The following is a 14,306-nucleotide window of genomic DNA, read 5'->3' on the forward strand; positions in this document are numbered from 1 at the left end:
GTCAGTTGTTACTTCTCCTCTTTCATTTCTGATTTTGTTTATTTGGTTTCTCTCTTTTTGTTTCTTGGTGAGTCTGGCTAAAGGGCCATCAATCTTGTTTATCTTTTCAAAGAACCAGCTTTTTGTTTCATTGATCTTTTGAATTGTTTTCTTTAGTCTCTATGACATTTATTTCTGCTCTGACCTTTACTATTTCCTTCCTCCTACTAGCCCTGCGATTTTCTTTTATTTTTCTTTCTAGTTCTTTAGGTTGTAGGGTTAGAAATTCAATTAGGAATTTTTCTTGTGTCTTGAGGTAGGCCTGTAGTGCTATGAACTTTCCTCTCAGGACTGCTTTCGTTGTGTCTCATACATATTGTGTTGTTGTGTTGGTTTTCATTGGTTTCCAGGAAGTTTTTAATTTTTTCCTTGATCTCATTAGTAACCCATTCATTGTTTAATAACATGCTATTTAGCCTCCAAGTGTTTTAATGTTTTTGTGTGTTTTTATTGTAATTGAGTTCAATTTTTATGCCACTGTGATCTGAGAAGATGCTTGATATGATTTCAATTTTCTTGAATTTGTAGAGACTTGCCTTGTGTCCTAACATGTGGTCTATCTTTGAGAATGACCCATGTGCACTTGAGAAGAATGTATATTCTGCAGACTTGGGGTAAAATATTCTGTAAATATCAATTAAGTCCAAGTGATCTAGTTTGTCTTGTAAGGACTTTATGTCCTTGTTAATTTTTTGTCTAAAAGATCTATCCAGTGGTGTCAGTGGCATGTTAAAGTCACCCACTATGATTGTTTTGCTATTGTTCTCTCCCTTAAAATCCTCCAGAATTTTTTAAATATATTTTGGTGTTACAGTATTTGGTGCATATATGTTTACCAGAGTTATATTCTCTTGTTGGATTGCTCTATTTAATATTATGTAGTGACCTTCTTTGTCTCTTATTATGGCCCTTGTTTTGAAGTCTATCTTGTCAGATATAAGAATTGCTACACCAACTTTTTTTCATTTCCATTTGCTTGGAAAATTTTTTCCATTGCTTCACTTTCAACCTGTGTGAGTCATTTGTTGTGAGGCGTGTCTCTTGTAGACAGCATATATATGGGTGGTGTTTTCTTATCCAATCAACTACCCTATGTCTTTTTATTGGTGCATTTGAGCCATTTACATTTAAGGTTATTATTGATAGATAATTATTAGTTGACATTTTTTTTTTTTTTTTTTTGCCTGTGTTTCTCTCTCTCTCTCTCTCTCTCTCTCTCTTTCTTCTTCTTACAACAGTCCCTTCAGCATTTCTTGCAGTGCTCGTTTGGTGGTGGTAAATTCCTTTAGCTTTTTTTTTTTAAATTTGTGAAGGTCTTTATTTCTTCTTCACTTTTGAATGATAGCCTTGCTGGACAGAGTAGTTCGTGGATTCAGACGCTTGCCTTTCATTATTTTGTATACTTCCTGCCACTCCCTTCTGGGCTGCAGCGTTTTTGAGAAATCAGCTTACAGTCTAATGGGAGCTCCGTTGTAGGTAAATTTCTGTCTCTCTCTTTCTTCCTTTAAGATTCTTTCTTTGTCTTTAATGTTTGCCGTTTTTATTATGATGTGTCGAGCTGTGGGTCTTCTGGGGTTCATCTTGCTTGGAACTCTCTGTGTTTCCTGGACTTGTGTGACTTTTTCCTTCACCAGTTTAGAAAAGTTTTCTGTTATTATTTCTTCAAACTGGTTCTCTATTCCTTTTTCTGATTCTTCTCCTTCTGGTACCCCTATAATGCAAATGTTGTTATGTTTTGTATTGTCCAAAAGCTCCCTTAAACTTTCCTCCTGCTTTTTAATTTTTTTTTTCTATTTGCTGCTTTATTTGAGTGTTTTTCTCTACCTTGTCTTCTAAATTGCTGATTCGGTCTTCAGCTTCTTCTAATCTACTATTGAACCCTTCCAAGGTATTTTTCATAACAGCTATGTCATTCTTTATTTCCTCTTGATTTATGCATAGCTTCTTCCTCTTTTTTTAAGCTGAAGTAGTTCTCAGTGAGCTCTTTATAATTCTTATTAAATTACTTGTAGTTCTCATCAAATTGTTTGAGTACCCTTAAAATCATTGCTTTGAATTCTTTATCTAACAAGTTGCTGTCTTCCATTTCCCGTAGTTCCTTTTCTGGTGATTCCTCTTTTTCTTTCCTTTGAGTGTTGTTTCTTTGTCTTCCCATTTTAGCCGTCTGGTGGCTCTAGACCTGTTGAGGGATGTGTGGATATGTATGCAACTCAATGTATATCAAATAATGCTGCTGTGCCTCCCAGACTGTTCTGTTGCATGTCACCTCTTGCCTGCTGTGGATCCTGGAGGGTTAAGTACTGTGGGCTGGTATTGGTGTGTCCTGGTAGGTGCTGCTGCTGGATCACGTGGGCCCCTCTGGAGCTGTGTTCCCAGCTGGTAGCTGGTGTCACCTGTAGCTGTATAGCTCAGGCCCTGTTGGAGCCACACTTTCTGCCCATACCATGGGCAGCTGGATTGCACAGTCCCTTTGGAAGTCAGGCTCTATTCCCATCTTGTGGGTATCTCGGTCGCACAGGCCTCTCTGCTGCCTCAGCACCCCGCAGGTCCTGCAGGTAACTGGATTACAGTCTCTTTGGAGACCTGGCTGTATGCTTATCTTGTGGGCTGCTGGGTTGCACAGGCCTCTCTGGTGCCCTTGCACCCTGCAGGTCCTGTGGGTTTGCAGCTGGATTGCACTAGTCCCTTTCAGGCCTTGTCTTCCCACTGATCTTGTGGGCTGCTGGGTCACACAGGACTTTCTGGTGCCCCAGCACCCTGCAGGTTCCACAGGCAGCTGGATTGCACTGGTCCCTCTCAGGCCCAGGCTTCCCACCAGTCTTGTGGGATGCTGGGTCGCACAGGACTCTGTGGAGCCCCAGGCCCCGCAGCTGGTGGCTGAGGAGTGCTGCTGCCTTGTGGGGTTCATCTCCTGCTCAGCCTTTGCTGTAGTTTTTGAAAATGGGTCTCAGCTGCTGGTCTGTGCTTCTGTTGCCTGGAGATGGATGTCTGCTCCCCAGCCTCTATTGCTGGGGGTATATCTTGACTTTGATCGGGCTGCTACTGTAGGGGATGGTGCTGGGCCCCTGGCTGTCTGTGGCTTCTGCAACCAGCACCTTGGAAGCTCCATTACTGTGCACTGGTCTGTGTTGACACAGAGTGTCCACTTGTCCGATGGTGCCAGGTCACTAGTGGGCTCAGGTTGCTGGGCCCTAGCCACTCCCACTGCCTCCTCCCAGGGAAGACCTGGATCTTTCAAAATGGTGGGACCTCCCTGCGGTGTAGGGAGAAGCGCCCTGGAGAGCCGCTTACCACGGTAGCCGGCTGCTCCATCCACAGCACAGGGACCGTCTGCTCTGCGTCTCTGCACTGCTCGGGTTTGGTCATCCACCTTCACGTCCACTCACACTCTCTCACACACTAATTCACTCTCTCACACACTCACACCCTCCCTCTGGTCCTGCCCACCGCCCTCTTTCCTCAGTTACCTTTCCCAGTGTGATGATTTGATGTGCACATCCACTGTGAAAGGATCACCACAATCAAGTGAGTTCACACGTCTGTCACCTCGTGCAGTGATGCTTGAGATCTACTCTCAGCAAATTTCAAGCAGCCCGCATTGTAGTACTGACTATAGTCACCATGCTGTACATTTGATCTTCAGAACTTATTCATCTTATAATTAAAAGTTGCTGCAGTTTGACCAACGTTTCCCTATCCTCTCCTCCCCAGTCCCTGGCAACCATTATTCAGATCTCTGTTTCTATTAGTAAGATTTTTAAAAAAAATTCCAAATGTAAGTAATACCTTATTGCATTTGTCTGTTCTTGTCTGACCTATTTCACTCACCAGAGTGCTCTCTAGGTGCATCCACATTGTCTCAATGGCAGGGTTTTCTTCTTTTACTTGAGTGCATAATACCCCATTGTGTATATATGTCTATATATATATGTCTATATATCTTTATCTATATTTATATGATATTTTTCTATCCATTTATCCATCAACCAATACTTAGATTGTTTCCATATTTTGGTTATTGTAAATAAATCTGCAATTAACATAGGAATGTAGATATCTTTTGAAAATCTGATCTCATTTCCTTTGCATACATACCTACAAGTGGGATTCCTGGATCATATGCTGTTTTCCATAATGGCTGTAACAATTTATATTCCCACCAACAGTGTATGATTGTTCCCCTTTCTCCACACCCTTGACAAATTATGTTGTATGGTTTTGGATAACAGCCATTTAAACAGGTATAATGTGATATCTCATTTTGGTTTTGATTATAATTTTCCTAATGATTAATTATGTTGAACACCTTTTCATATATCTATGGGCCATTTGTAAAACATCTTTTGAAAAAATGTTTATCTAGCACATTGCCCACTTCTAAGTACAGATACTGTTCTGTGCAATATTAACTGACAATAAAAACATACAAGGTTGGTCCTATTATCTCTATTTATAAAAAAAGTAGCTGAAGAACAGAGAGTTAACTGACTGGTATCAGATTCACTCGCTGCAAAGTGGAAGGGACGAGTCACAAGCTCTGGCCCTCTGCATGCGCGGACTCCCCTCTCAGCAACGCTCCGCTGACCTTGCACATTTTTAAATTTCCATCCTTATGAAACATGTCTGAATTATGAAGGAACTCTTTTCTCAGACTCCTTTTAAATAGTGGTTGAGATGTGTGCACAGGATCCTGATCACTGGTGTGATTTTCAAGTATGAGTGGTGATGGTTCTATAGCGGAAAGGAACTGGGTGGGGCCTGGAATCTTGGCTCTGCTATTAGCTGGGAGACCTAGAGAGTACCCCGTGGTGCTCATTGTAAGTGACATCTTCCTAGCCCGTTTTCTAAGACCAGTAGGATCATGTTTGTTAATGTGCTCTTTCCATTTAGAGCACATCCATCAAACTCTCAATGTTTCCTCAGATACTCCTCTGGATAGACACTGTTATACTTAATCTAAATTACACAAAACACAAAGTAATTCAGTAGGAATAGCTTCACTCATCTTCTGAAAATGAACGCAGACTTTGACCTCAGGTACCATGTGCCTGTGCCTCCCTGTCTGCTTCCTGGTCTCACAGCCCCTTGCTGAATGATTGGCCAGGCAGGGCTGGTCTCAGGCCAGTGGGAGACAAGCAAGGGCCGATTTTCCTGTAAACTGTCTGGGCCCTGGTGTTCCCCTGAGATCCACGTTCCATCTCAGTGAGCTGACAAGTAATACACGATAGGTACCTGGTTTTCATACAGGTGAATGTACCCACAACTAGTATATCCCTATTACAGGAGACTCAAATATATTACTTTTTAAAAATGGGAAACTTAAACACAGGAGTTGAGATTTCTTAAAAGAGGTCTTTCTTAGGTTTCTTTCATAGTAGCTTGTCCCAAACTTTGAGATGAACATACTGTTCTTCTCTGCATTCTTCTCTCTACTTGCTCCTAGAATTGTTTCTAGAATATTCTCTGTGGTGCCTTCCTCTGGTCTTATCCAGGCCTCTCATGGTCATTTCAAGTGAGGGACTTGACCCAGGTGCCTTATCTTCTCAGCTCTCCCTGAAGTCGGACTGTGAGCGGATGCTCATCCCATGAGACAAACTCCTCAGGGCCAGGGGCTAAGTGGGTTTTTCACCTGACATCCTTCCTGTCCAAATGACTGTCAAGCATAAAAAAATAGATCATGCACCCATTTAAAAAATAATCACATTTAATTATATAGATTCAAAGAAAGGATGAAAATTCTTGTTGAACTACTTCACAAATTACCTGGGTAATTGCTCACTGACCTCCTGAAGGCAGCAGGACAAGCAAAAGCAGTTACACCTCAGTGGTCTCTCCAGAGTTATGACCTCTTGGTCCATAAGATCAAGAATCCTCATGGTGAATGGCCTTTTAGACCCACAGCAATTTCGGGTACAGAAATTATTATCCTCCATGACAAGGTAAATCTTCTGTCCAAGGCTGTTCTTAATTTCATATTTGTTGTTCATTTCGATATTTAGGAAGACTGAAAACAAAGAAGAGGAAATCTTAATCACCATCATATTTAAAAAAGAATCTAAATCTTTAGAAAATATATTTTCAGATATTACTTTAGATGACACTTCCTGTCACATAGGGAAAACAAAAAGGAAAGGTTTAGAAATTATCTAGGCAGAGAAAAAAGGCAAAGAAAGAGAAGCAGGAGGGGTATGAAGGTGCACACAATGACGTGTCCGATGTGCGTCGGGGAAAGGAAACCCCCATCCTCCCAGGTCCCGAGCTCTGCAGACGTGTGTCAGGAAGGGACACAGCTGCAGAGGGCTGGGCAGGGCGCCGATGGTCACAGCCGTGCTAGTGTGCAGAACGTGTCCACTGCTCGGTACAGTTTGCACATGTTCAGTTAGGGAGGGAACAGAGGATGAGCGCTATATTTATGCTCTGAAACAGGACAGCAAACAAATTGGCCTGGGGTTTTGTTTTCCACCATATTCATGGCTTACTTTTTTGCACCGTGGAAGAGAAGGCAATGAAGGCGTTTACTCTCAATGCACACATGTGAACAGGGAGAGAGTGACAGGGATCAGAGCGTCACATGGGCCCAGGGCGCCCCTGTTTTATTCAGCAGCAGCTGTTCTGAGGGCGAGGTGGTATTAGACAAGGGGGAAAGGTGCTTGGGGACCAAGGCCTCATCTCAGAACATCTAGACCACTGGCACCCTAAGGGAACTGTGCACTTTAGAGGGGGCTAAGTCTTCACTGGGGAAAAAGAGGGATGCTGAATACTGACACCCACTGGGTGTCTTACCAAACTGTTCCCAGGCTGAACCACACATTGGAAACTAGTCCTTGCTTAGAGCCGGGAAGGAGCAACCCTAGGTCCACTTGTGAAGAGCTCACTTTACCTTGGGCCAAAAAATGTCGCAAGCCATCCAAATAGCTAGCTAGTGATTTAAAGAAACATCTGGAGACAAATCTAATATCTCTAATATCTGTAGATGGACTTTCATTCAGATAGAGATGTCCTGCACAATGTCTAGCACCATGACCACCCTTAAGTGACTTTGCTCTGACTCACACAGGCCCTGGACTATGCCTTTATAAGAACCATCCTTGATCTCAACACCTGCCAGTCAGATGTATAATGAAAACACACACAAAACACTGGTTTATGAAATGGGATCGATCTACTACCTGTTTTACTAAGTTAGCTAAATCTCAAAAATTCCCTTCTTATCTGTAAAATGAGATCAGTGAGCTTACCCAATCTCTACATTTCTTTGTAGTTACTTAAAAAGATAAATAAAAACAACAAAGAAGTTTGTGGTTATATCTTTAAGGTCTATTAATTTTTTTTTATTAATTAATTTTTGTTACAGATGTTTCTCCTTTTCCCCCGACTGATTCCCCCCCACCCTGCCCTTTCCCCAGTTTGTTGTCCATGTCCACTGTTCATGCATACATGCATATAAGTTCTGTGGTTTATCTCTCCCCTACCACCACCCCCTCTTTAGGGGATTTTTTACATGCTGTTTATTTTTATTAAATTTATTGGGGTTACCTTGGTTAATAAGACTATACAGGTTTCAAGGGTACATTTCTATGATACATCATCTTCATATTGCACTGTGTGCCCACCACCCAAAGTCAAATCATCTTCCGTCGCCATGTATTTGACCCACTTTACCCTCTACCACCCACCTATGAGCTTTTGTTTGTTTGCTTTTCTTGTTTGCTCATTTGTTTTATATCCCACATGAGCAAAGTCATATGGTTCTTCAATTTTTTCTGCCTGACTTCTTTCACTTTGCATGATATTTTCAAGGTCCATCCATGTTGTCACTAATAGTATTTCATCTTGTCTTGTGACTGAGCAGTATTCCACTGAGTACCACATCTTCTTTATTTAATCCTCTATCACAGGACACTTTGGTTGTTGCCATGTCTTGGCCACTGTGAATAATCCTGCAATGAACACAGGGATACATATGACTTTGAGAATAAATGTTTGCAAAATTTTTTGGTAGATACACAGAAGAGCATTGCTGGGTCATGTGATAACTCTGTTCTTAGTTTTTTGAGGAACCTCCATACTGTTTTTCCATAGTGCGGTACCACTTTGCATTCCCACCCAGGAGAGGATGAGGGTTCATTTTTCTCTCCAACCTCTCCAACAGTTGTTATTACTTTTCTTGTTGATAACAGCATTTCCAAGAGGTGAGAGGTAGTATCTCATTGTCATTTTGATTTACATTTCCCTAGTAGTTAGTGAAGTTGAACATCTTTTCATATATCTGTTGGCTGTTTATATGTCTTCTTGGGACAAGTGTCTGTGAAGGTCCTCTGCCCATTTTTAAATTGTATTGTTTTTTGATATTGAGTAGTATAAGCTCTCTATATATTTTGGAGATTAACTCCTTGTTGGAGCTATTGTTTGCAGAATTATCTTTCATTTGGTTGGTTGTCTTTTTCTTGTGTTGGAAGATTACTGTACAGAAGCTTTATAATATGATGCAGTCCCATTTTTTTTTTTTTTTTTTTTGCTTTTACTCCCCTTGCCTTTGGTGTCAAATTCATAAAATCTTCTCTAAGAAGATCCATAAGTTTTGCACCGATGTGTTCTTCTATGTAATTTATTGTTTTACATCTTATATTTAGGTCTTTATATTGAGCAAATTTTTGTATATATGGACAGATTGTAGTCAAGTTTCATTCTTTGGCAGGTGGCTTTCCAATTCTACCTGCACCATTTTCTGAAGAGGCTTTCTTTTCTCCATTGTGTATTTTTGGCTCCTTTGTCAAAAATTATTTGCCTATGTACATGTTGGGTTTGGGATGGGACTCTGAATTCTGTTCTATTGGTCTGTGTGTCTGTTTTTCTGCCAATACCATGCTGTTTTAATTATCATTTTGTTGTAGAATTTGAAGCCAGGAAGTGTGATTCCTCTGGCTTCATTCTCTTTTCTCAGATCGCTTTGACTCTTTGGGTTCTTTTGTGATTCCACACAAATCTGATGATTGTTTTTTTATTCTATTTCTTTAAAAAATGTCATTGGCACCCTGGTTGGTTTGGCCCCCTGGTTGGTTTGAGGTTAGAGTGTCAGCCTGGGGTCCAGAGAGACCCGGGTTTGGTCCCCGCTGAGGGCATGTATTTTGGTTGCAGTTTGTCCCTGGCCCTGGTTGGGTTGTGCGGGTGGCAGCCACTCAATGTGTCCTTTTCCCATCGATGTTTCTCTCTCTCTTCCTCTCTCTCCCTCCCACTCTATCAGAATAAAAAAATGGGAAAATGTCCTCGAGTGAAAAAAAAAAACTTAAAAAAAAATGTCATTGGCATTTTGATGGGGATTGCATTCAATTTGTATATTGCTTTGAGCAATATGGCCATTGTAACTATGTTCATTCTTCCAATCCATGAACACGGAGTATCTCTCCATTTAATTTTGTCTTTTTCAATGTCTTTTAATAATACTTTATAGTTTTCATATCCTTTTTAAAATTTATTTTTATTGTTCAAAGTGTTACAGATTTCCCTCCGTTTTCCCCTCCATTGACGCCCTCTTCCTCACTCCTGCATCCTCTCTTCACCACACTGTTGTCTGTGTCCACGTGTTATGCATATATGCATGTCAGTTTTTTGGTTTATCTCTTGCCTCCCCCACAGCCTTTTCCCTCTGAGGTTTGTCAGCCTATTTCCCACTTCCATGTCTCTGAATCTATTTTATTCATCAGCTTATTTTATTAATTATACTTTACAAATAAGTGAGCTCATGTGAGACTTGCCTATCTCTGACTGACTTTTTTTGCTTAGCATAATACTCTCCAGGTCCCTCCATGCTGTCTCAACGGGTAAGAGATCTTTCTTTTTATAGCTGCATAGTATTCCATTGTATAAATGTACCACAGCTTTTTTATTCACTCATCTACTAATGGACACTTGAGCTGTCTCCAGATCATAACTATTGTAAATAGTGCTGCTATGAACATGGGGGTACATATATTCTTCCTGATTGGTGTCTCAGGCTTCTTAGGATATATTCCTAGAAGTGGGATCACAGGGTCAAATGATAGTTCCATTTTTGATTTTTTGAGAAAACACTATATTGTTTTCCACAGTGGCTGCACCAGTCTACATTCCCACCAGCAGTGTACTAGGGTCCCCTTTTCTCCACACCCTCGCCAACACCTGTTGTTTGATGATTTTTTTAATGGTAGCCTTTCTGGCAGGTGTGAGGTGATATCTCACAGTCATTTTATTTTGCATCTGATAATTAGAGATGCTGATCATTTTTCATATGTCTCCTGGCCATTTATATGTCCTGTTTGTAACGGAATTGTTTGTCTTCCTTTTGTTGAATTGTATGAGTACTCCATATATTTTGGATATTAACCCCTTATCCAATGTACCATTGGCAAATATGTTCTCCTAGAAAGTGAGTTCTCTTTTTATTTTGATGTTGTTTTATTTTGCCTTGCAGAAGCTTTTTAAGTTGATTTAGTCACATTTATTAATTCCCCCCTATGTTTCTCTTGTGTTAGGTAATGTATTGGTGCAATTTCTACTTCGTGTTATGCCTGCAATTTTGCTGCCCACATTTTCTTCTAGGATTTTTATGGTTTCATGACTTATATTTAAGTATTTTATTCATTTTGAGTTTATTATTGTATATGGTATACGTTGGTGGTCTAGATTCATTTCTTTGCATGTATCAGTCCAATTTTCCCAACACTATTTATTGAAAAGACTGTTTACTGCATTGTATGCTCTTTTCTTTTTTTTTTTTATCCTCACCCGAGGACATTTTTCCATTTTTTGTTCAGATAGAATGGGAGGGAGAGAGAGAGAGAAACATCAATGTGAAAGGGACACATCGAGTAGCTGCCACCCGCACGACCAACCAGGGCCAGGGACAAACTGCAGCCAAAGTACGTGCCCTTAGCAGGACCCGAACCTGGGTCTCTCTGGATCACAGGCTGATGCTCTAACCTCTGAGCCAAACCAGCAAGGGCGCATTTTATGCTCTTGCCACCTTTGTCAAATATTAATAGAGCACACCATCTTGGGTTGATTTCTGGATTCTCTGTTCTGTTCCCTTGATATATATGCCTGATCTTGTGCCAGTACCTGGCTGTTTTGGTTACAGTGGTCTTGTAGTATAACCTGATTTCCAGTATTGTGATTTCTCCAACATGGTTCTTCTTTCAAGTTTGCTGTGGCTATTTGAGGTCTTTTTGGTTGCATATAAACTTTTGGAGTTTTTATTCTAGCTCTGTGAAGAATGCCATTGCTATTTTAATAGGGATTTCATTGAATCTATATATTGCTTTGGGTGGTATGGACATTTTAATGATGTTGATTCTTTTAATCTATGAACAGGGTATAAGATTCCAATTTTTAATGTCTTCTATTTCTTTCTTCAATGTCCTGTAGTTTTCTGAGAACAGGTCTTTTACTTCCTTGGTTAAGTTTATTCCTAGGTATCTTAAGTTTTTTGTTGCAATGGTAAATGGAATTGCTTTTTAGTTTCTCTTTCTGAGTGTTCATTATTGGTATATAAAAATGACATCAATTTCTGGATGCTAATTTTGCCAAATTCATTTATTAAATCGCACAGATTTTTGGTGAAGTTTCTAGGGATTTCTATGTACAATATCATATCATCTTTCTCTCTTTTTTATTAATTTATTTTTGTTACAGATGTTTCTCCTTTTTTCCCCCATTGACACCCTTCTCCCCATGCCCCCCATCCCATCCCCAACTTGGTTGTCTGTGTCCATTTTTTATGCATACATGCATATAAGTTCTGTGGTTTATCTCTTTCCACCCCCATCATCCCTTCTTCTGAGGGTTGTCAGTCTGTACCCTACTTCCACGTCTCTGGGTCTACCCTATTCCTCAGACTGTTATGTTCATTATATTCCACAAATAAGTGAGATCATGTGATATTTGTCTTTCTCTGCTTGGCTTGTTTTGCTTAGGATTATACTTTCCAGGTCCCTCCATGTCGTCTCAAAGGATAAGAGATCTTTCTTTCTTACAGCTGCATAGTACTCCATTGTGTATATGTACCACAGCTTTTTTATCCATTTGTCTACTGATGGACACTTGGGCTGTTTTTAGATCTTAGCTATTGTAAATAGTGCTGCTGTCAACATGGGGGTACATATATTCTTTCTGGTTGGTGTTTCAGGCTTCTTCAGGTATATTCCTAGAAGTGGGATCACTGGGTCAAATGGCAGTTCAATTTTTAATTTTTTAAGGTAACACCATAGTGTTTTCCATAGTGGCTGCACCAGTTTGCATTAGTTTCACTTCTTCCTTTCTAATTTGGATGCCTTTTATTATTTCTTTTTGTCTGATTACTGTGGCTAAGTCTTCCAGTACTTTGTTGAATAAGAGTGGCAAAAGCAGACATTCCTATCTTGTTCTTGTTTTTAAGGGAAATGTTTTTAGTTTTCGCCCATTGAGTATGATGTTGGCTGTAGCTCTGTCATATATGGCTTTTATTATTTTGAGATATGGTCCCTCTATTCCCACTTTGCTGAGAATTTTTATAAAAAATGGGTGCTGGTAATAGATGCTTTTTCAGTATCTATTGATATGATCATATGGTTTTTATCCTTCATTTTGTTTATGTGGTGTATCACATTTATTGATTTGTGAATATTGTACCATTCTTGTATCCCTGAGATAAATCCTACTTGGTTCTAGAAATATTTTTTTACTCATCTTTATTGTTGAATATATTACAGATGTCTCCCCCCACTTTAATCCTCCAATTGACCCCCTCCTCCCCAATCCCACTCCACTCCTGCCTTCCCCACACTATTGTTTGTGTCCATTGGTTATGCATATACGCATAGAAGTTCTTTGTTTTATCTCTTCCCTGCCTTCCTCTCCTCTTCCTTTTGAGGTCCATCAATCTAACAGCCAATTTGTACTTCTTAATTCCTTCATCTTTGTCACCCATCCCTCCAGCTGCCTCTCATCTGGAAAGCAACAAAAAGTTCTCTGTATCCTCGAGTCTGTTTCTGTTCTGCTTGCTAATTTTTTTTTTTTGGTAGATTTAATTGTTGACAGAAGTGTATGTATTAAGTGCCATTTTATTGTTCATATTTTTGTTCTTTTTCTCCTTCATCATTTTATATAATACTGGTTTGGTGGTGATAAACTCCTTTAGCTTTTTCTTGTCTGGGAAACTCTTCATAAGGCCACTGATTCCAAATGATAGCTTTGCAGAATAGGGTAATCTTGATTGTAGGTCATTACTTTTCATCACCTTGAATATCTCTTGCCATTTCTTTCTGGCCTGCAAAATTTCCTTTGAGAAATCAGCTGACAGTCTTATGGGAGCTCCTTTGTAGGTAATGGACTGCTTTTCTCTTGCTGCTTTTAAGATTCTCTCTTTGTCTTTAACCTTTGGCATTTTGATGATGATGTGTCTTGGTGTGGACCTCTTTGGGTTCATCTTGTTTGGAACTCTCTGTGCTTCCTGGATTTGTATGTCTGTTTCCTTCACCAAGTTAGAGAAGTTTTCTGTCATTATTGTTTCAAATAGTTTTCAATTTCTTGTTCCCTCTCTCTTCTCCTTCTGGCACCCCTATGATGTAAATGTTGGCACACTTAAAGTTGTCCCAGAGGCTCCTTACACTGTCCTTATTTGTTTGGATTCTTTTTTTTTTTTTCTTTTTGCTGTTTTGATTGGGTGTTTTTTGCTTCTTTATAGTCCAAATCAATGGTTTGCTTCTTGGCTTTACCTATTCTACTATTGATTCCCTATAAATTATTCTTTATTTCAGTTAGTGTAGCCTTTATTTCTGATTGGTCCTTTTTGATGTTGATGTTCTCACTAAGTTCCTTGGAGGTCTCCTTAAGTTCCTGGAACGTCTCACTAAGTTCCTGGAATGTCTCACTAAGTTCCTTGAGTAACCTTATAAGCAGTGTTTTGAACTCGGCATTTGATTGATTGCTTATCTCCATTGTTTAGTTCTTTTGTTCTGTTCTTTCATTTGGAACATGTTTCTTTGTCTCCTCATTTTGGCTGCTTCCCTGTGATTGTTTCTATATGTTAGGTAGAGTTACTATGTCTCCTAGGCTTCATAGGGTGGTCTATTGCTTTGGGTGTCCTGTAGGGTCCAGTGGCACAGCCTCCCTGATCACCCCAGCTGGGCCCTTGAGGTACAGCCCTAGTGCGGACTGTACACCCTTCTGTTGTAATTGAGTCTTGATTGCTATTGGCACATCAATGGGAGTGATTTACTCAGGCTTATCATCTGCAAGAACTGGCTGTGCCC

The 14,306-nt window shown here is 40.0% G+C and overlaps 1 protein-coding gene across 1 annotated transcript in view; it reads right to left on the bottom strand.

Moving 5' to 3' along the window:
- Window positions 1-14,306, bottom strand: part of LOC118617041 (phospholipid scramblase 2-like) — a 57,984-nt gene that overhangs the window by 16,936 nt on the left and 26,742 nt on the right. The window contains exon 4 of the mRNA XM_036242531.1: window positions 5,823-6,043. Coding sequence (XP_036098424.1) covers window positions 5,823-6,043 — 221 coding nt within the window. The remainder of the gene's footprint in view (window positions 1-5,822; window positions 6,044-14,306) is intronic.

The sequence above is a fragment of the Molossus molossus genome, unplaced genomic scaffold (genome assembly GCF_014108415.1).
Source record: "Molossus molossus isolate mMolMol1 unplaced genomic scaffold, mMolMol1.p scaffold_m16_p_5, whole genome shotgun sequence".
NCBI classification, from domain to species: Eukaryota; Metazoa; Chordata; class Mammalia; order Chiroptera; family Molossidae; genus Molossus; species Molossus molossus.